This window comes from Amphiprion ocellaris, chromosome 4, assembly GCF_022539595.1.
Source record: "Amphiprion ocellaris isolate individual 3 ecotype Okinawa chromosome 4, ASM2253959v1, whole genome shotgun sequence".
Lineage (NCBI taxonomy): Eukaryota > Metazoa > Chordata > Actinopteri > Pomacentridae > Amphiprion > Amphiprion ocellaris.
In genome coordinates, this window is record NC_072769.1 from 18,264,462 (window position 1) to 18,286,525 (window position 22,064).

Here is a 22,064-nt window from a genome sequence, read left to right on the forward strand (position 1 = left end):
TCTTTATCCTGTCTTTCTTTTTGCATAAACTTTGGTTGCTGCTACATCAGCAACAATGACGAGACGACCTACAGAGCAGGGGTGGAACGGATGGTAGGATGGTGCAGCAACAACAACCTGACTCTGAATGCGGACAAAACTGAAGAGCTGGTGGTCGACTTCAGGAGGCCACTGGCTAACCACTGTTCACTTAACATCAACGGCTCCACAGTAGAGAGGGTCAAGAGCACCAAATTCCTGGGGGTGCACATCATAGATGACCTCAGCTGGTCTCTCCACACCAACTCCACAGTGAAGAAAGCACAACAATGCCTGCACTTCCTGAGGAGACTTAAGAGAGCCAGCCTTCCAGCTCCCATCCTGACCACCTTCTACAGGGCCACTGTGGAAAGAGTCCTGGCTAGCTGTTTTCGTCATCGCTGCATCGTTTGGTCAAGACAGTGGAGAGGATCATCGGTGCCTCCCTCCCAGCTCTCCAGGACATCTACAAGGAACACAGCATACGCGAGGCCACCTCCATCTTGAAGGACCCCTCCCACCCCTCACATGGACTGTTTGTTGCCATCAGGAAAGAGACTGTGCAGCATCAGAACCTGCACATCAAGGTTCTGCAGCAGCTTCTTCCCACAGGCAGAGTGTTGAACACCCTGCTGCTACAACACATGTACACTTGCACACACACTGATCACCTCCAAACTCATTAATCTCACCCATTATCACCCCAATAACAAGTGTGATTGTGTCTGATGTATGCTTGTGGTTTTTTTAAATTTAGTTTAGTCTTTTTAAATTTATCTTATATTTATTTCCCTTATAGTAATTCTTATTTTTTTATAGCATTACTCTTATTTCTGCACTGTGAATTGATGTCAGAAACGTCATTTCGTTTAACTGTGTACTACGGACATTGCTGAATGCTGAATGACAATAAAGCTTAAGTTGAAGTTGAAGATGATGGCATGTTACATTGGACAAGTGATGCTGTGAAGTAAAGTATTTCAAATAAAGTTTTAAATAACATTAAATATTTAGTATATATGCTGACTGCATGACTGATTAACTGATTGCATTTGCAGATCTGTGGATACTGGATAGTTTAGAAAGGGATGAGTTAGTTAAAATTTACACTAAAAGGCCAAACAGGTTGAGCAACAATTGTGTTGCCTTTGAGTACCCTTCAAAATTTTGTAATTACAGATGCTGTCAGAAGAATTTTAAAAGAAAAACTGTTGTGAAACCACTGCTGATAATATGCTGCATTGATTAAAACACACAAGTGACTTGAGACGATGGGAGGTATTTAAGACGGCTGTAGATTAAAATGTCACACATAAAGTAGTCTATGTGTCTCTTTTTGTCAATAAACTTTATTAAAACATAAACATGAGCCCATATTTATTTTATCAACCCTTAGTGTCACGATCTCTTTCTGTTAAAATGTAGACACTTTAATTATCATGCTGCTGCTTAAAATGTTATTTACGTCTTTAAACAGCCACATTTTACGAGGAGCACCTGAAACGGCAGAAACCACCTTCTCACGCTAAATTCAAGCCGTCCAATCAGGAGGCACCAACTCCTCCGACGCTGATTGGTCAGACGCCGCCGTCACATGTCGCCGTTGCGTGTATTCACGGAAACGTCTACGCTCTTCTTCGTTGGTGTTCAAGCTGCGCGGGAGGCGTTTACGCACCGGCGGCAGGCTGCGCTCAAAAGTGAACGCAATGACATAAACGAAGCCCAGGAACTATCCAAGTCAAACACACACACAAAAAAAAACCTGCACCACTGAGCGGTTCAAGATGGTTTTAGAGACTATTTCAAAGATAATAAAAATCCAGCTTCCAGCCTACCTCAAGAGGCTTCCGCTTCCGGAGACAATCGGCGGGTTTGCACGGTTAACAGGTAATTAGCAGCAGCTGTGTTCTGACTGTCCTGGGAGGATGACTTGTGAACTCTTCTAGGACACTTCTCGCCACTGAGCTCTTTACTTTAGCTAGCCTCAGAGTGAAAACTTTGTTGAAGCTGTGCAGTGAGTGACTGTCCTACTAAACCAGTGTCTGGTTGTTAAGTGCTGCTTGATAGACAAAAACAATAAACTTTGTCGTCGTTTTACTTGGTGCTTCTGTTTAGCAACGGCTCAGTAATGACCTTAAAGTATTAAGAAGCAACACTTTCTACTGCTAGCTTGCCTTTGTGTTTTAATAATAGGACGGATGTAATATTAACTATGAAGTGCAGCCTGTCCTGTCCTGTGTAAGCGATCCCCTGTTAATCCCAGCTGTTGGAAATGCGATGCTCTACATGTTTTCCTGCAGCACCACGTGTAACTAACCACCAAGTGATGCTCAGGGATCATAGTTAGAGACCGGATAGTGCATGCAGGCTCTAAACACAAGGGCCTTGTGTCATGACTGTCTCACAGTGATCCCTGCACAATGTTGCTACATGCCACACTTTTGGAGCAATATCTCTGTAAACTTTGCAAACACTGCACTGCAAGACTTGATCTGCAGTGTTGAAGGCAGAGATGACACTAACTGGACAATAGGTGTGATTAATAGTCATCTTCATTGTTGGTTAATCTGCCGATTAGTTTCCCAAGTAGTTGTTTTGTCAAACATTGTCTCACCGAAGATATTCAGTTTATTGACACTTGTGACAGCGAAAAGCAGGAAATCCTTGTGTCAGAAAAGCTGAAATAATGACATTTTTGGCATTTATTCTCAAAAAATAAAAGGTTAGTTGATTAGAGTTGATTGATTAATTTATAGTAGATTTTTTTTTCTGCCAGTGAACTGATTATTTGATTGAGTCCATCACTCATAACATTGTGAGACAGATAATGTATTAATTAAAGGCGTTTTAATACTGCCTAAGGGTTCAACTTTAACAAGTACTAAACATCCTTAACTTTTACTGTATATCTACCATATATATTACTACTCACATCTTTTCCAATAAAATGTTTCCATTATTAACCTATTCATTCCACCACATGTAAAAGAAACAGTCCTCAGTTGTTTAAGTCAAATAATAGTGTCTCCTTGGGCCTTCAATGGCTAGTTTTTAACCCCGGTAAGGATTCTTTTAATCTCTCAAGCAAATATGTAACATCTTCTGGGAGCACACCTGCAAGGCAATGAGGAAGTGGCAGCCTCTTTTCACATGTAGAATCTGTTCAGCCTGTTAAATTTAGAGCACAAAGGCTGATTTATTAATAAATATTTAATCATATTTGGTTGTCACTAAAATAAAAACCAAAACAAAAATGTCTTCACAACTTCTAGATGAGTAATGGTGCATGGTTTGAATAAAGGAAAGTGAACAAAGTACAGCAGTGGTTTAGAAGACTAAGTGAAAGTTCATCTTAAAATGGATGCGCCACTTTAACTTGACCTGCCGGCCAACACAGATTATCGGAAAGTGCCAAATTGATCCTAAAAATAGCCGTGGAAAGTCAAAGTATGCAGTGATAAAGGTTTGTGCTCATCCAGTTGAATGTTGCCTGATGTTCTTTGAAGTTAAAATGTATTTATGAGTTGTGCTCACTGACAAAAATCTGGAATGTAGTCAGTGCAGATTGGAGGACGTAACGTTAAAGTTCTCCAACATGGGAAGACGATCTTTGTTCTTCAGCAACTGAATATAATTCATTAAAAGGATTAAGGATTAGAAATGTCCCATTAGGCATCAAAATCCTTTTAGCTGCCATGAGGGTATTAATAGAAGTTCCAGAAGCTGGGGTCTAACTCATTGCTAATAGTTAAATTACACAACTGTGGTTAATCCTCGCTTGTCTGTTTTCACCGTATATGGTGGATGTGCAGTGGGTTTTCCCAAAGTACTTTTCAGGCCTCCGTGTGGCATTACCCCTGTTAGCTGTTGGTGTGAGGTGACAGCAGTGTAATGATAGAGTAGAAATGCAGATCAGACCAGTCATCAGGGAGCTTCCTACCAGTCAGTGCACTGGAGTAGGGTGAGAAACAGAAACAGGGTTCGCATTTTTCAATGTAAATCTGTGACATGTTTAGTATGCAAAGAGATGACGCATATATCAAACCTAACTGCCTAATGTATACACTTTCCCTTCATAAGATCTACCATCGTGGGGAAAAATGAACAGTTTACACCAAACTGACAAGGACACAGCGCTATTTGAAGATATTTTCTGTCAGATCATGTCTAGCAGGCAGTAGGGATGTAAATATGGTGCTTATACTGGGAGCAATGTTTCTCACATATACTGTCTTTGAGTAGTCCACTCAAACATGTTTGTTCCCACCAAAAACATTAAATGTCTCCATGTACTAGTTGGCACAGTGATGGATTTAAGTAAAACTGAAGTGAAAAGATGGAATTGGAGATTGTTTTCTTAACTTGATATAAACTTGTGAACTGAAATGATTCGTATAACTTTTTAGTGTGAATAAATCATCTTTTCCTTAATTAATAATTAGGGTTTTTTTTTCTAACCTAAATATCAATTTACATTTACACAAGAATTGCACAGTACCACATATCAAAAGCTGGAACCAATCAGTGTTTGGCATTGAATTACACTTAATGGTAATCTTTTTTTTTTTTCTCTAGATTGAGTGTCAGATTTCCCAAAGTATACATGAAGCCCTACCCCCTGTGGGGTCAGTGCAACAAACAAAAGTTCTACCAGTTCTGAAGACTCTTTTTTGGAGCTCACATTCCAATTCAACATGTCATAAGTGTGTTCTTGTCTTCATGTGTTTATCTGTAGTGTCTGAATGGCTTCGGTTGCTGCCTCTCCTGGGTATCCTGGCTTTGCTGGGCTATCTGACCATTCGCCCGTTTCTGCCGAAGAAAAAGAAACAGAGAGACTGCCTGATCAACCTGAAGATCCAGAAAGAGAACCCAAAAGTGGTCAATGAGATAGACATCGAGGACCTGAACAGCACGAACGTGTGTTACTGTCGCTGCTGGCGCTCCAAAACTGTAAGTAGACTAGTTATTTTCTGATCCTCACCACTGTGTGAAATGCACTCAGAATGGCCTCTGGCGTAGTTATTGTTGTTTCTCAAAAAGACTGCAAAATATAGTTGAAATATTAAATATATTAAAAAAGATCATTCATGAATTTGTGTATGCTATTAACTTCTGGAGAAGGCACTGTTTGGTGTTTCTGCATTGCTGACCAACTAAAATTAAGCTGTTTCCTGTTTTAGTTTCCTGTCTGCGATAAGTCACACTTAAAGCACAATGAGCTAACTGGAGACAACGTGGGACCACTAATACTCAAAAAGAAGATACTATAATCAGCCACTGGTGGGAGTTTTCTTCTAATCTGTCTGTAATTTGTTGTCTTGGTCTAGTCTTGGTTTCATAACTACCAAAAATGCAAAAAATTCCACTGCGCTAGTGTTTAAAAGTTGTATTATAGGCTCTTCACTGGTTTTGTGCAGTTAAGGTGATTTTCCTTTTTTTTTTTTTCCATGACTGCTTTTTCATTGTTCACTTTTGCTGGTCAACCAAGCAGCCTTTTTATGAGTGTAAAATCAGTTCTAGTCAACCTGGACTCAATCACAAGCTACTGGGACCACTTTTAGGGGAAGACTTGAAACACAATTGCAGTGACTTTATGATGACTTTCAAAGATCTGAACCCATCAGGGGAGACGTTTTCTTTCTTTCTTTTTTACGTAGCTGTTTAAATGAAATGCCTAATACTAGTTCCACATGTAATAATTATAATTTTGTGCTGTATGTCTTCATTTTCTTTGTTTATGAAATTGCGGCCTTTGTTATTTTTCTTTCTCCTGCTTTAGGTAAGTCTGTTTGCCAAATATTAACATAGTATCCTCACTTTAAGGATGTGAAATATTATAAGTTATTGTGAGCACGGGAGGCTACTTTTTGTTTTGTTCATGGCTTTTAAGCATTTGAATGTTCCATTTTGTATTCAATTGGGTTGCCTACCAACATTTTTTACCACTGCACTGTTGAGTAATTTCCAGTTTTATGCAGTTTTAACCTCTGTAGCCTAATGAGGTTTGAATACTTCTGCAACTCAAGAATTTTGTTCCGTCTCATTTTTACTTTTGTATTGTCATAACCACTGTATATGGCTGACTTCTTACTGGACAATTTCCTTTGTAACTCATCAGCAATATTGTAAACATAAATGGCTTGTATCAGATCTGTATTTTCATGAGTATGAATAACTGTGTTGATGACCCTTTGTAAGATACTGCCTTGAATCTATTCATAGTTAGCGTAAAAGGAAGTCAAGTTTATCTCATCTGGAGCTTCTTCCACCATTATTGTTGGGGAACACATCATGTAACTTTGAGTTAAAACAGGTGTAAATAAATCACTAAGGTGCATCACATTGTAATTGTCTGCTTCTCTATTTTGTCAAGTAAAACTAGCATTAAGAGTCGTTATTGCAGCAACAGGAACACAACTCTGGTTGCATGTGACTCTGAAACTGCACTTTGGGAATCTTATTTTAATTTTAGCATGGTAATGTTTACCAGATCTGTTTGCCGTGTTCACCATCTTTTTGTCAGTGCAAACACAGGATCACTAAGGTTATCACAATTCAGGTGGACATAACTGGCTGTACCACATTTTAGTGCAAAGTTAATGGCAATCCATCCAACCACTGGTAAGACATTTAAGTCTTGATTACAAATGTGATCTTCATGGTGGGGCTGGAAATAAAGGCAGTGGATCAATATAAGTTATAATCGGTCATAAAAGATTGTGTGCTAAACTATCTATCACTGGATTACTTTGGCCAGCAAAATTCTTCCTCTTGACACCATGGATGAGCAAATTTCAAACAGTGGTTGAGATATTTAATTCTGGACCAAGCGGTCTGACAGAACAACATTGTTCTTTGTAGAGTTAAACTGCTAGCATGACATAACAGCAAACCTATCATAAAGAAGAAAGATAGTAAACTTAGTTAAGTGTATGAAGATGTGCTGCATAATAATTTGCTACCACCACAGCTATGCCAAAGAGATGGAAATTCTTGATGTGTTTTTATCATTTATTTAAAGAATATTTGGTAAAAACAAATGCTTAATTCTTTATATTCATCATAAATAGTTGCTAGTGCAAAACCTTTTAAATTAGGTGATATAAATTCAAACAAATCAAAAACATTTTAAGTTACACTGCATACTTCTGTCAATAAAAAAGAAATCTAAAGTAACAATCAAGAAAAATACTTTTGCTCACAAATATAAAAGTTTGGGTTTTTAGCAATGTTTGGAATATGGACAAGATGATTGTTGAGAACTCATGACATTGAAAGCGGACATAGTGCACATAGTAGTTGATAGGATTTTAAGCAGCATTGTGTATGAACCCAAGTAAAGCATTATAGAGTGTTCAGATTGAATCCTGAGTCATGAAAACTACGAAAACATTTCTCACCACCAAGACATAAAGCTAATATATGTGAAAAAAACATACGCAAAAAAACACAAACATAAAGCGCTAAAATGCACTGAGTGGAGAAAATCTAAACACTTGAATTCATGTCTATTGTGTAGTGCAATTATAATCGAGTATTGCTACTATCAGTACAATTACATACACCCCTCCAAAAGTATTGCAAGTGTTTTGCTGTTGACTGAAAACATTTGGTTTGACATCAAACGATGAATATTAGACAAGAGATCAACATTCCAGCTTTGAATTCCAGGTATTTACATCTGGATCTGATACACAACTTTGAAGATAGCACCTTTTAGAGGTGTAACCAACAAGAAAACCAGAGAGCTGTCTATGAGTTAAAAACCAGCAATTGTGAAGCTGAGAAAAGATGGAAAATCAATCAGAGCCATTGCACAAACATTGGTCATCACCAGTACAACCATTTAGAATGTCCTGAAGAAGAAAGAAACCACTGGTGTACCAAGTGACAGACATCGAACAGGTAGACCAATGAAAACAGCAGCAGTTGACAACAGAAACATTATGAGAGCTGTAAAGAAAGCCCCTAAAACAACAGTTAGTGACATCAGCACCAACCTCCAGAGGGCAGGAGTGAAGGTATCACAATCTACTGTTCACAGAAGACTTCATTTACAAAAGTACAGATTATACGCCAGAAGATGCAAACCACTGATTAGCAACAAGAATAGGAAGGCCAGGCTGGAATTTGCCAAATAGTATAGAAATGAGCCTCAAAAATTCTGGGACAAAGTTTTATGGACTAATGAGACAAAGATGAACTTTTACCAAAGCAATGGAAAGGCTAAAGTTTGGAGAACAAAAGGATCTGCTCATGATCCCAAACATAAAAGGTCATCTGTGAAACACAGTGGAAGTGATGTCATGGCTTGGGCTTTCATGGCTTCTTCTGGGACGGCCTCATTAATCTTCACTGATGATGGAACACATGATGACAGCAGTAACATAGACTCAGAAGTCTACAGAAACATTTTGTCTGCCAATTTAAAGAAAGATGCAACCCAACTGATCGGGAGATCCTCCATCATGCAGCAAGAGAATGACCCTAAACACACTGCCAGAACAATAAAGGAGTTCATCAGGGGCAAGAAGTGGAAGGTTTTAGACCGGCCAAGTCAATCTCCAGACTTCAACGCTATAGAGCTGCATTCTATCTGCTAAATAGGAAACTGAAGGGAGTAACCCCCCAGAAACACACAACAACTGAAAGAGGCATCGCAAAACAAGAATGCAAAGGTTTGGTGATCTCAGTGGGTCACAGGCTTGATCCCCTTTTTGCAAGCAAAGGATCTGCAACTAAATATTAAGCTTTATTCACTTTAATGTCAAACCCAAATATTATTACTCTACAGCAAAAATAAAGGAACTGACCCTGTTCCAAAACTGTTGGAGGGGAGTGTAGCCACCCAAAGAAAATAGTTTGTAATAAAATACAGCATTGCCTTTTCAAGTTCAAGTACAGCAAATAGTTAACAGAAATCTAATCATAAAAAAGCACAAATACTGGATTCAGCGAACATGACGGGCTGGGACAGTTTCCACTTTTACAAAGAGGTAAAACATTTGTAAGCTCCACACTATTATATTTGAATAACTCTGCATTTGAAAGCAGAAACAAAACTGCCACATGTACAGTGTTCACTCAGCATGACACAGCAGACAGGGGAATAGGGGTCATTTGTTTGCAGCGTGAGGCCTGGAAACCACCAGAGGCTATAAATACAATGTGATTCATGTGTTGCAGCGGGATGCCAAACATCAGGAGCCGACCAACAGAGAGACAAAGAGAGACACTCGGTGGCTAAAGAAAACTCAAACATCTGAGGTGTGAGGAGTCTCTTTAAATGTCCTCTCTCACTGGACAGTGATGTCAGAGCGTACTTTCATAGGTGACAGGAGTTCCATTGTCATCTTCGCCTCCTGCTGCAGTGCCTAGGAAAGAGGAAGGAGAGACACAGAGAAAAAGTAATGAGAAGGGCTTCCACGAAAACTTTCCACATGATATTTAGATGCTCTAGTTACAAAAAAAAAGCAGAGAAAATCAGTTGCACAAGCATGACTTGCATTTTATTCTACAGTTTCTACAGTGTGTCAGCAACAATGTCACTGTTGTGTGAATGCAAAAGTAAGAAAGCCGATGAATGAAAGGGCAAACAGAAGTGACCTACAGCTATGCAAATCCTCCTCTGTGTGGACAAAGCTATCACAAATTTAAAGTAGGGAAAAGCATTGCAAGGAAAAGATGTTCACTACTCACACATGACTACGAAGCGAGGTTAGGCAGGGTTGTTGAGCTGAGTTGAATTTTTGAATGTAGGACTTTACCTACCTAAGAAAAAAGCTGATAAATTGGGTTTGACTCGCTCACCACAGGCTGAGTTCTTGGGTTTCTGCAGCAGGTAAGGTCCACTGAGCCCTATGATAACAGCTCCTACAGGGGCTGTGAGGAGGATGGAGAGCACAGCCACAGTCAGCACGTCCATGCCGTACTTCTGCAGCTCCTGCTGGCCTTCCTTTCCTCTGGCCATGTCCAGAGCTGTGGAGCCTATAGCTGCCTGGTGGAAACAAGGACAAAAGCAATCTTTGTCTGAGGGAACACTTGAAAACTAAATGAATATACTTTAAATTCAAATTTGCACAAGGGAAAACAACTGTAGACATATCTCCAGACAGAGGAACTTACCAGCTACATATTTTCACATACCTGCACTGTGGCTTTGGGCATCCATGCTAGGGCTATAAACACTTTCTCCTTCATGTTAAAGCCCGCACACAATACACAGACAAAGGTGAACAGCACTCTAACCAGCAGAGCAATGAGCAGAGAGGCTATACCCAGACCTAGACAGACATATAGACAAAAGTCATATAGGTATTTGACTCCGTGCTGGTACTGAGACAATTTTATACAGCATAGTGACAGCAAAACAATAATTTTGTGCAAATTTGCTTCAATTTACACAAGACAAATGTGTTACTTTTCAGGCCGCGTGTTCTGGCATGAAAAAGAACTGTCATAGTAAAATATAGGAGTGCTGACAGACAGAGGTTTTTCCAGGATAAAATAGAGTGGTACATCTCTCATGTGGCCTCTGTTTTGGCTATGCAAATATAATTACATCCATACACACATTTGTGTTTTTCACAGCAATAACAGCAATCTCACTGTGTGTTATTTTGAAGGCTGTGTGCGAATGTCTCACCAACAGTGTTTCCCTCCAACTCAGAGACTCGAATCTCGGCTCCTATCAGTCCGAAGAGTAGAGGCTCAAACACGTCCCACGCCCACCCCACCACTTCCTCCACACGTACCTTAAGACAGAACAGAAAATGTTCACTATATTTGCCTGAGATGAAGTGGTGTAGACATTTAATCACTGTACAACCTAGTAAGATGGTGGGTAGTAGGGCTGCAGCCATCGATTTATTTTAGTCATCGAGTGTTCTGGCGATTAATAGAGTAATTAGATTCCGCATTTGGCATGCGCGTTACAGGATCAAAAGCCAAAGTGACCACACTGTGCAACAGAAATAACCGTCCTGACGGAACATAGGCTGACATCTGTGGTGTATTGTACATATATAGTATAGTACAGGTGTATTGTACATATATAGTATAGTACAGGAGTATTGTACATATATAGTACAGTACAGGTGTATTGTACATATATAGTATAGTACAGGAGTAGTCAACTAAAACTCAAAGCCATGGGAACCCCACATGTATTTAGTTGGTGACGCAGAAATCACATAAATATGTTTTTATGTCTGGTCTGCTTACTCTGCTGATACTGCAGCTGATAGAACACAAATAAGAAAACTGATCAGTTTATCAGTATTTATTACAGAGAAAATTCAATCAGTAACATTAGCTTCACTTTGATATGGCCACAAATTAAAGTGATTTCCTTCATTATGAGACAGTGTCAGACCTACATGCACTTCAATACAGTATCATGTTTGAATATCTGTAGTTTGATGGTTTTATTGTGCAGTTGTCTGTTAGAAATAATCAGCTGCATTGATCAGTAAAATTAATACATTAATGCACGGTTAACAGTTTTCTACCAGCATTCCTGTCTTACATAGTTTCCAGTAGCAGCTTTTTACTGTCATAAATTTTTATGTTCCTCATTGTTCTCCATTAAAACAACCTGTTGGCTGAAGCAGCTGAACACCATCGGTTCGTTTTGTGTGGAAAATTAGTCAAATGATGCATTAAACGTTCTGTTTGTGTGACGAGTTTGAATCAGAAAGTCTGAGTTAGCAAAGAAAGTTGAAAACCACCTTCATACCTGTTAACTCTGACTGAGGTCTTAGTTTTTGTTGAGCCGACTTACAAAAAGGAAGTCTCATTATCTTAAACTGCCTTCGTAGTTCAGTCCTCTGATCTGCTAAATGCCATAAACGCTAGAAAAGCTGCGCCGGTTAAAATAGAAGCATCCCGTCAAATTTAAAATCCCCTTATAATTTATTGATTATAGGTCCAGGTCCGTATAGGATGAAGTCTGGGTCCAGACTTGGACCGCGGTCAACCAGTTAGTGACCTGGGGTCTTGTATTTAGTGGATTATATGATGCTTCGATTCAAAGAATTTTGCCTCCAGAAATTTCAGTAATCAAATTCTTTAAATAACTCGAGGAATTGTTTCAGCCCAAGAGGGTAGCATGCCTAAATAACCTGATCAAAATGTGTATCTAAGGCTGGATAGTGGCAGTAACAGAGCTGAAAGACAAATTGTATACACTACAGATACACTGTGTATATATTATTACCTTATCTGTACCCCAGCCATAGCCTGCCAGGAATGCCAACACCAGGGTGCAGAGGCCTCCAGAGCCAGGAAAACCTGCCACACTGCTGCCAAACACGGCAAACACAGACAGACCCAGCACCAAGAAGGAACGCTTCATTACGATGTATTTCTAGAAGACAAAGTGAACAATTACAGAGAATGTCAATAGAATGGAATTTCAAAAACACATAAAGCTCATTTTAAAGGATGAGGTAGATAGGTAAGTAGCTGACATTATTAGATATATAGTGGTGGGTGATCTCAGACACATTTTGTTTACTTGTGGATTACTGGAGTTGAGATTGTACGTTTCTGTAAAGTGCTGTTGTGTCAAAAAAGTGAAATTTTTCATACATTTGCTGCATTTGCTGGCAGTTCCCAAGTTTTTTCCACACAAAGGCTGTGCTGCTAAGCGGTGTAAGGATGACTAAACAACTTTAAAACAGGCTTGTATCGTGGTAATGCTGCAGGAGATTGCCTACCTGGTCAACACTAGGGAAGTATTGGATGAGGAAGCCAAGGAGAATCCCAACAACTGTCCCTCCAAGCACCTCCAGTCCTCCCCTCAAGAGGTTGTACCAAGTGGAGCCTAGGAGGATCAACAGAGCAAATATACTGAGCACTGCACTGAAATTTAATGTCCTAAATGTACTCGGGAGGTATATGCCTCTATAACTAATACAGCAGCTCAGCTCATCAGTTTTTTAGGGAAGTTCAATTTTATGGTGGTTGTGGATTCTATGGTTTTATACCACTGTTGAACTGTTGTGCATTATACTGAGAAGTGCTTTTATTTTTTTGCCCAGCATATTTATATCAATGAAGGTTGACTAAATATTCCAAATCTACCTCGGTATACATGTAATGCAGCCTCTACAATGATCATGTAGTCGAATCACCACCTCTCTAAAACTGCATGAAGCTTGGATGTATATTGCATGAGACTGCAATAGCTGTATGAAGGCGTACCAAAAAAAGTGCCAAATTAGAGTATATACAGAAAGAAAACAGGCAGGTATGGTCTTGTTGTAGAATCATTTTGTGTTTTTCTATGTACTTTGTAAAAGTAATACAGAGGCAACACTGTGGATCGAAGTCTCTGAGTAATCTGCTCTCTTATACCCTCTGCTGAGCTTCTGACAAACTACAAACAGAAGTTGTTTTTTTTTTTTTTTTTTTTTTAAATAGTTTTTCAGTGTTGACACATTGAACTGGCTGCCTCTCCCCTGTAGATAAGGTGGTGCTGTGTTTCAAAAAAAAAAAAAAAGAAAAGAAAAAAGAACGCTGATTCAGCACTTATTTTCCATCATCACTTCTCCACACAAGCCAACACACACATCTACCGGTTACCTGTGGCGAAGGCCATGCCCACGCATGTGGTGAACCCTGTGATGGCAAAAATGTCATCAAAGCTGCCTGCAGCCATCAGCAGGGTCGGGATTCCCTGCTCCACACCATATCCATCCTTTTGGAGCAACAGCACGGAGGGAACCACAACTGCAGGAGACACAGCGCCCAGCACAAAGCTACAAAGGGGAGAAGGGAATGGCTATTCATTTTCTAACTCCTTTAAAGATGCAGCAAATTTAAAATGCCTTTGAAAAACATTACATAGCACTGGACTATATGTAGTAAGGTATAAAAAGGGAGACATGTAGACACTTAATACTGCAGCTGATCTGAGATTCTGGGCTCACATTTGATGGCATGAATCATACTGTGATCATGGGTACTTAAAGCAAATACAAACTCACCATTGAAATTCTGCTATGAATAATCTCAAATTATAAAAAATACACTACCAGTCAAAAGTATGGACACACCTTCTCATTCAATGGATTTTATTAAATTTTTTTATACATTGTTGATTAATACTGAAGACATCAAAACTATAGAAGAATACATATGGAATTATGTTGTAATCAAAAAAGTGTTAATCTTCAGTATTAATCTACAATGTAGAAAATAATACAAATAAATAAAAAGCATTGAATGAGAAGGTGTGTCCAAACTTTTGGCTGGTCGTGTACATTATTTGATTAAGACTGTACTGAAGGCAGTAAAGAATAATATCTATTTTGGCTCCCAGCCACCATTTTATCCACTGATAAGAACATGCCGTCTGCACATAAACCTCACACCACAAATTTCTTTGCAACTACTGATGTCATGCATCGTACTTGTAGATGTACAACTTGATGCCATGAATGCTGATGAAGTAGACGTTTAAAAGGCCCTTATTTTGAAGTTTGAAACAGTTAAAAAACATCATTCAACAGTAAACTGTGTGAGTGGATAAGAAGTTGCAATGTGATCTAACTCTGGCAGCAGTGTGTTTTTGTCCTCTCCTTCACAGGAACATGTTCCATGTTTTGTACAGTGTTAATCTTTGTTCCAAGTCTCGACCAAATGCCAAGTTTAGTTGTTAAAATTAGATCCTGAGAGGTCAAAATCAGTTCGCATTTTATGCATGTTTGAATAGAGGGTTTTAATGTAACTTGCCTCCTTTCATCTCCCTAGGAGCAAATGTATTTTTTCATGATTATTTTGGTCAGCTTTCAGAGCACCTACATTTATAGCATCAAACTGAACATAGACCTTTGTAGTTGTTATGTAAGATATATAATTTAACGCGGAAATTATAGGACAACCTTTTGCTCAATCGGCTGTAACAAAACCAAGGATCATACAGTCCTTGGTTTTATTGCAGCCTGTTGTGATATGAAAATTGAAATCAGTTACTCAGCAAAAATGTCTGTCTCTCCTGGTATTCATATGATGGTGGTACTCGTTATTAAGTAAAAAAACAGAGAGTTGAGCACAGAAAAAGAGTGTCATATTTACCCAAGGATGAAGCCCCACACCCAGGGCAGGCCCATGAGGAAGTGAGAGACCAGAGCTACGGTGCAAGCCTCGATAAGGCAGGGCCCAGTTGCCACACGTATACACACAGATTTTAGTTTCCTCAGAGCCTGACAATGGAAACACATCATTCAAGAGTCTTTAATAGTAATTAATCCAAATTCCGTACAGAGAAGCACAGAGTATTAACAAGCACTGCAACAGTTAGTAGACATGTTTGCTGGTTACATCTTACACAAGAAGCTCTGAATTGCTTGCTTTTCCTCATATCACTGGAAATGTAATACTTTTCTGAGGTCAGAAACTGCAAACAATTGAAGACATCACTTCTGATCAACTCAGAGAGGAATTTGGCAATACTTTAGAGAAGTTCTAGGCTGAATGATTCAAGACTTTTAATCATCAATTAGCCTTTCAACACCATTAGCTAACACAATGTAGCATTAGAACACAGGAGTGATGGTTGCTGGAAATGTTCCTCTGTACCTCTATGTAGATATTCCATTAAAAATCAGCCATTTCCAGCTAGAATAATCATTTACCACATTAACAATATCCAGACTGTATTTCTGATTCATTTAACGTTATCTTCAATGAAAAAAAGCTTTTCTTTCAAAAATAAGGATATTTCTAAGTGACCCTAAACTTTTGAACTGTAGTGTATATGAGGTGAGGACATTAACATTCTATCTCTACAAACATTTCTGTGTGCCATACTAAGCTTTAGTAGTATAAGCGTACCGTGGGATCCAAGCCCAGCCCGGCTCTGGCCAGAATCACAGCCAGAGCAATGTTCCTCAGTGACGCAGACCATTTGTAGTTGATATACACTCCATCTGTTACAACAGGGATGTTCCTCAGCAGGAAACCCATCAGCAGCATACCTGCAGCACAGCAGAGGGTGAGACAACGGAAAGGTGATTCTTTTTACAATGAAGCACTGTTTATTCTTCAGGGCTGTCTCTCACATAGCTACACAACAAGAATAAAGCTCATCTTTTGTTTTTTTTAACCCAGGGTGCTCAAACTGACACTGAGGCTCTGTGTGGACTGAGAATATTGTGTTCTAACACAAATAATAAAAGTTTCCACAATCAATATGTGCTGTTGGACTGTTGTTCTGTTCAAAACAGACTACATAACAAAGAATATTACATTACTACATGGCATTATTAGGAATAAACAAATGAATAACAAAATGATGACAAATTAAAAAGACTAATATTGTGGATTTACACCACAGCAAAAGCTTAAAAAGTATAACAAAAGATAGAATTCATAAAACATAATTTAAAAACTGGTAATGACTGAAGACAGATGATTTTACCTTTAGCCTGCAAACTTACCACAATTCTCTAATTTTTTACAACACAGCAATCCTCCTTCTAGACAAAAGCATGTTTCCAATACAGAAATAAGCACTGAACTAGTAAACAAGGCTGCCCTTTTGAGAACTTTCCAAAAAATGAAAGCAGGAAAGTGTCGTGCAGAAAGAAACAAACTTCAAGTTGCACTTCAATCTACCTTTTGATGTTATTTACAAATAAGGAGTGGTTAGCAGTTTCCTTGATTTCTATCAAGGAAACTGATAAAAGTACGTCTCTAGTCACATTGCATTACATGTTGATCAATCAGAGATGTAAAATGATCCCTTTCATGATGGAGGACCAACACTTTTAACCCATCTTTCAAATTAACAGAATCACAATTGGAGAGGCTAACAATACACAAAATAGAAGAAAACACAAACAACCACCACCACAACCTTCCAAATGTCAGTCTTTGAAAAATAAAAGTTGAAACTATTCATTGAAACAGTAAGAAATATAGAGAGAAACACTGATGTCCCACTTTTTCACCACCTTTATCTCATTTAGTCACATTTTTCTGAACAGAAATATTTTACACAAAAGTAAGGACCCTTACATCATTTGTTAATTTCAAACTTTGTATACAACAAGAGTACATATTTATATCATATTCATCATATTTATACCAGTGGCAAATTTGGCAGATGATCATTTTGTGTATCACCTTAGTGGAGGAATCTGTGTACATAATATTATATATATATTATACAAATACCTAAACTACCATACAAACAGCAGCATGTAAAGCAAAAACACTTCATCCTCTGCCATACCGAGAAGTGGTGGGAATGGTGGGAGTTTGGGCAGACGGATGAGAGACACCAATTTGCCACCGATGAGCGCGCAGATGAAGAGTATTGTAATGCCAAACAGGTTCCCTCCTGGGAGACATTCATCTTCTGTGACAGACCAAACCACTCCGAAGAGAACAGCTGCCAAAAGAACTGGAGAGTACAGAGGACACTCGCATTAGATTACAGAGGCCTCACATATCACTATAGCATGCAATCAAGATTTTGCAGGCATCAAAAGAGGATGGGGGGTAATGAGCTCAATACTGTACTGTTGCTGGGTTTTTTAATTTTCATTTTATTAAAATTCTTATAAAGTAATTCATATGCAGAGGTCAGGCAGGACTGAAGCTCTGAATTTTCTTTCATTATAAACACAAATTTTAGTAGTAGAGTGTATAACGGTCAAAACTTTTAGAACGCCAAAATTTATCCAGTTTTTTATTGAAATTCAAGTAGTTCAAGTCCAATTAATAGCTTGAAATGGTACATAGGTAAGTGATGAACTGCCAGAGGTGAAAAAAAGGTAAGGTTACCCAAAACTGAAAAATAATGTACATTTCAGAATTATACAAAAGGCCTTTTTCAGGGAACAAGAAATGGGTTACCAACTTAAAGCTGTTCTGCAGCAATGGAGGTTGATCAAGCCTTGAAAGTTGGTGCTACCAAACCCTACAGGTGTCCCAACTTTGCTTGATCACTTACTGCCCCCTCTGTCTGCATAAAAGTAGTGGTGGAACACACCGTGGTACCATACCCTCCAGAGCATTATTTGAACTGTATTGTACTGCAGAAAGTAGTGTGTTACTATAAAAATGGCGAGGAAAAATGAATTGACAATAGAAAAGAGACAGACCATCATAAAACTTAAAATGTAGGTCTGTCCTACAGAGAAATTGTGAAGAAAGTCAAGGTTTCAGTGAGTACAGTTTTCTTCACCATCAAAAGGCTCAGAAACTGGAGGAAACTCTGACAGGAAGAGATCTGGAAGATCCAAAGCCACAACAGAATCAGAAGATAAGTTTCTGAGAGTCAACAGCTTGGTGATAGGAGGCTCACAGGACAACAGCGTCAAGCACAGCTTCATAGTGGTACTTAATAGTGGTAGACTTCTTACTATGACTGGTCGTAATAAGAAGTCTCAGTTTCAACTGTGAAAAGACTTGGAGTTGCAGGTTTGACAGGTGGAGTTACACCAAGAAAGCCATTACTAAGAGGTCAGAATAAGAAAAAGAGGCTTGCCTGGGCCATGAAACATTACCAATGGACTACTGAAGACTGGAACAAGGTATAATGGACTGAAGAATCAAATTTAGAAATCTTTGGTTCATCACACAGGATTTTCGTACACCAGTGAGTAGGAGAAAGGATGGTTCCTCAGTGTGTGACATCAACTGTCAAACATGGAGGAGGAAGCGTGATGGTCTGAGGCTGTTTTACTGGATCCAGGGTCTGTGATTGTACAGAGTGAGAGGAACCCTGAACCAAAACATCTACCATAGCATTCTGCAGCACCATGCAGTACCATCTGGTATGTTCCTAGTTGGTCAAACTTTTGACCGGTAGTGTATATATGGCTAGCTTATATCTACTTATTTTTCTAAACATGACTGCATTTCTCAGGTAGTTAAAGACGAACAAGATACACATGATTTGCAGTTTTTCATAGCCTTGTGTGAAAAAAGGGAGAGACATCAAATATATGGTCCTCTTAGAAAATCAATAAGCAAACTATTAAATCCTCTTGCTGACCTTTGGTAATGAGAGAGGCGAAGAGGCCTCTTGGAGGACATGGGCAGAATCTGTGCAGCAAAGGGCAACAGACCACTGGTGGGTCCGTGTTGGTGCCAGCATCCACCACAGGGTTGCGAGGGATAAAATAAGTCGTCTCCTCCGTTACATTTGGACTTGAGCAGCGCCGTACTACCACCTGCATCTGGTTCACATTTAGGTGCTTTAAAGAAAGAAAAGGGACATTGGAAAGAGAGTGATCACATGTAGCATTTTGGCAGATTGCCCAACAACACATTTGTAAATGCATTGCAGGTATACATACATTTTTCTTCCCTTTTAATTATTTATTTTTAAACCAAACAAATGTTGTCACTTTCTGGATAAATATTATGACTAGTGTAAAAATTCTAATAGTACTTATTGAATTAACAATGACTACCGATTGCAATACTTACACAAGTGGCTGGGCACCCACGATAAATATTAGCTCAGCCTCACAGCTCATGATATCTAAGATATTGTAGTGGCACAAATATGAATTCTGCCCTTAAGCAAATAATAGAAAATCGCCGGATGTCCCTGAGGTGACCTTCAAGTGCCGTATCAGCATGTTGGCATGTCATGCCAGAAGATTACAATGCACTGTTCTCTTGCCAAAAAATAGTGAAGATATGAACTCTCTAACTCCCAGAACAGCCTCGTCTTTGTATTGCTCTGGTTGGTATGTTAGCTCAAAGTTCTGGCTTTGTCTCAAGCTGCTTTCTAGGTAATTCTTACATTTGAATTATAGGAGCAAATGTTGAACAATAAGTCAAACAATTTAATTTAACAAGGCAAGAGAACAGTATATGAATCACTGAAGCATGTATCAGTTTTGATCATCTACATGTGACCTAAATTTTCAAATTTAGTGAACAAGTAAATGTTTAAAATGTCTATGCACCTCATGTAGTTTATTACAACTGTTTTCTTACTACCTGTAAGAATCCCTTTAAATCACTGTGACTTGAAATGTGTAAATACTGTATACTGACTTGTAATACACTTAGTATTTCTACAGATTTTAAATTAGAAGTGCTTTGTTTATAAAAAAAAGAGCATGTTTTTTTAGAGTATATATTAACCTTTAATGTTAATCTGGTTACTGACCTGCCAGTTTTGTCTTTTTGTTTTTTGTTGTATGTAAACTGCTGAATACCCTCAGAATTCATAAAGTATCTATCTATCTATCTATCTATCTATCTATCTATCTATCTATCTATCTATCTATCTATCTATCTATCTATCCAAACACATATGTACACACACAGCCTTTTTTCTACCAAAAAGCAATATTTGTAATAAGGCTTAAGTATAAAGCATGCATTTTAGTAAAATACTATACCTCCAAATGGTTTGCAGCAGGCAAAGCGATTCTGTCCAGCAGTGGGCTGGGTATTGGGCTGGGTGCTGGACTAGGGGCCGGACTGGGTGCAGGGCTCGGCTCTGTGATAACAGGTTTCAGTTGGGTTTCCTCCATGGCAGTCAGCTGCAGTATTTCTGGTCCGCTCACTTCTTGATCACAGTACATCAAGGCCAGGGGTGGAGTTGGCCATTGAAGGGCAGTTCTTTCACTTCTGCTTCTGTAATGTCCAGCTCTGGCCTCAGGTGCCTGTTCAGACAAGATTTTATCAGCGGAGGAAAATGAATTATTGGTTACTTAATAAACAGATATCAGCGGGGTTGGTGAAGGTGTGGAGGCAAACGATAAGCTAGGTTTCACTCAGATCTGTTGTCCCACTAATGTTTGAAACAGACGGTTCATTTAGCTTTATAAATGACCAATGCTGGATGAAAAAGTGAGAGAAACTTTGCCAGGGTTTAAGCAACACAATAAAACTAATGTGTGCAGGTTATTGTGTTTACCTAAATATGCTAATTTTTTTATCGTTAGCATTAATTAGCATTAAAATGCAACTGGGATGTAGCTAACCTGAAACAAATACTACTCACTGTAGTCAACCCAAAAGCTTAAGTTCAAACCTTTTTGTAGACAAATGTTGACAAGTAGCTAATACAGTCTAAGCTAACACTACTACAGTGTTTTGACAGTTGCTTATGGCAACAGACTTTGGTAAATCCAATTGGGAATCGACCACACTAATCAAAGCTTACGGGGCGACCATATGGCACATGAAGCTAGCAGTTAGCTCAAGTAGGTTAGCGGGGGTTGCTAATACAAGTAGGTTAGAGTTAACTAGCAACGGCCAACAGCAACAGCCCTATGGCACCGATAGCCGGGTGGTTAGCCAGCTGAGCAACACGAGTGTATGGGACTGGGCTGTCTTAGCGGTGTGCTCAGTGTGTTGTGGGGGCTTCGCAGACACATGTGGGTCCACACATGACTGTGGAGCTGCTCAAGACGCTTCAATCCCATGCCTAGAGATAAACCGGCACCGTGATTCCATTATCGGACAGCCGTTATTTCAATATCGACAGCTATAGCTAACAGTGGCCTTTCCGTAGTAGCTATATAACGCATTATCCTGTCATTTGACAAAGCGACATTAAGTTAGGGATAAAATTCGAAGTGTCACGACGTGTTTTATTGCTCTCCGGTTGAAGCAATCTAAGCTAACGTCGCGGTTACAGTAACGGCGGCGTCGAACACAAGCCTTAACATAACGCCGTTTTATTTCGGTAAATAAAAAAAGGCTACTTTTGCTTCCTACACCGCGGTAAAGCCACACACGACGCAGAGAAGCGGCTCCTGTCCGACATTGGGCGTCGTTTCAGCAGTTGGCGCGGTGCGTCCTGCCGACAGCTTTCAGTGGACTCCATAGCTAGCTAAAAAGTGCTGAAAGAACTCGCTAAATATAACAGTAGAGCAGGAAAAAGCAGCTCACCTCACATCGTAAATGTGGCAATCGCTTGTATACAGGCAGCAGTGGCGTTTCTAACAGTCCTGTGGCAGATACACTAGCTGGGAATGAGGAGGATTAGTGGTGGCCAAGGAGGTATGTAGCGCGTAAATACGCACGTGTGTTGGTTGGGGTGAATTGAAAGAGTCCCT

The 22,064-nt window shown here is 39.2% G+C and overlaps 2 protein-coding genes across 7 annotated transcripts; one reads left to right on the forward strand and one right to left on the reverse strand.

The window, feature by feature from the left end:
* The first annotated feature begins 1,686 nt into the window (after positions 1-1,686).
* Positions 1,687-6,360, forward strand: cisd2 (CDGSH iron sulfur domain 2). Its single transcript, XM_023269072.3, has 3 exons — positions 1,687-1,905; positions 4,754-4,968; positions 5,199-6,360. Exons 1-3 carry the CDS (start codon positions 1,803-1,805, stop codon positions 5,286-5,288), a joined length of 408 nt encoding a protein of 135 aa, XP_023124840.1. The 5' UTR covers positions 1,687-1,802; the 3' UTR covers positions 5,289-6,360.
* Positions 6,361-6,810: 450 nt separating this feature from the next.
* Positions 6,811-22,044, reverse strand: si:dkey-162b23.4 (sodium/hydrogen exchanger 9B2). Of its 6 annotated transcripts, none has more exons than XM_055009745.1 (13): positions 21,898-22,044; positions 20,397-20,663; positions 19,031-19,232; positions 17,261-17,431; positions 15,859-16,001; positions 15,100-15,227; positions 13,606-13,781; positions 12,738-12,844; positions 12,236-12,385; positions 10,664-10,772; positions 10,165-10,301; positions 9,790-10,015; positions 6,811-9,392 (listed from the first exon to the last, which is right to left on the reverse strand). In XM_055009745.1, the coding sequence occupies exons 2-13, from the start codon at positions 20,580-20,582 to the stop codon at positions 9,331-9,333; spliced, it is 1,797 nt and encodes a 598-aa protein (XP_054865720.1). In that variant the 5' UTR covers positions 20,583-20,663; positions 21,898-22,044; the 3' UTR covers positions 6,811-9,330. The 6 variants fall into 6 exon arrangements, with proteins under 6 accessions (XP_054865720.1, XP_023124838.1, XP_054865723.1 ...); XM_023269070.3 differs by having other exon boundaries at positions 9,829-10,015; positions 21,898-22,043; XM_055009748.1 differs by having other exon boundaries at positions 21,903-22,029.
* Between the last annotated feature and the right edge of the window lie 20 nt (positions 22,045-22,064).

Bases quoted from the DNA above. Each gene is read 5' to 3' on its own strand.
- cisd2 (XM_023269072.3), top strand. From the start codon at position 1,803: ATGGTTTTAGAGACTATTTCAAAGATAATAAAAATCCAGCTTCCAGCC. The intron at 1,906-4,753 runs GTAATTAGCAGC...GTTTATCTGTAG, and splicing joins CGGGTTTGCACGGTTAACAG to TGTCTGAATGGCTTCGGTTG. The intron at 4,969-5,198 runs GTAAGTAGACTA...TTCCTGTTTTAG, and splicing joins GCTGCTGGCGCTCCAAAACT to TTTCCTGTCTGCGATAAGTC.
- si:dkey-162b23.4 (XM_055009745.1), bottom strand. From the start codon at position 20,582: ATGTACTGTGATCAAGAAGTGAGCGGACCAGAAATACTGCAGCTGACT. The intron at 12,845-13,605 runs GTAACCGGTAGA...TGATCCTCCTAG, and splicing joins GGGCATGGCCTTCGCCACAG to GCTCCACTTGGTACAACCTC. The intron at 10,302-10,663 runs GTGAGACATTCG...ATGTCTGTCTAG, and splicing joins GTTGGAGGGAAACACTGTTG to GTCTGGGTATAGCCTCTCTG.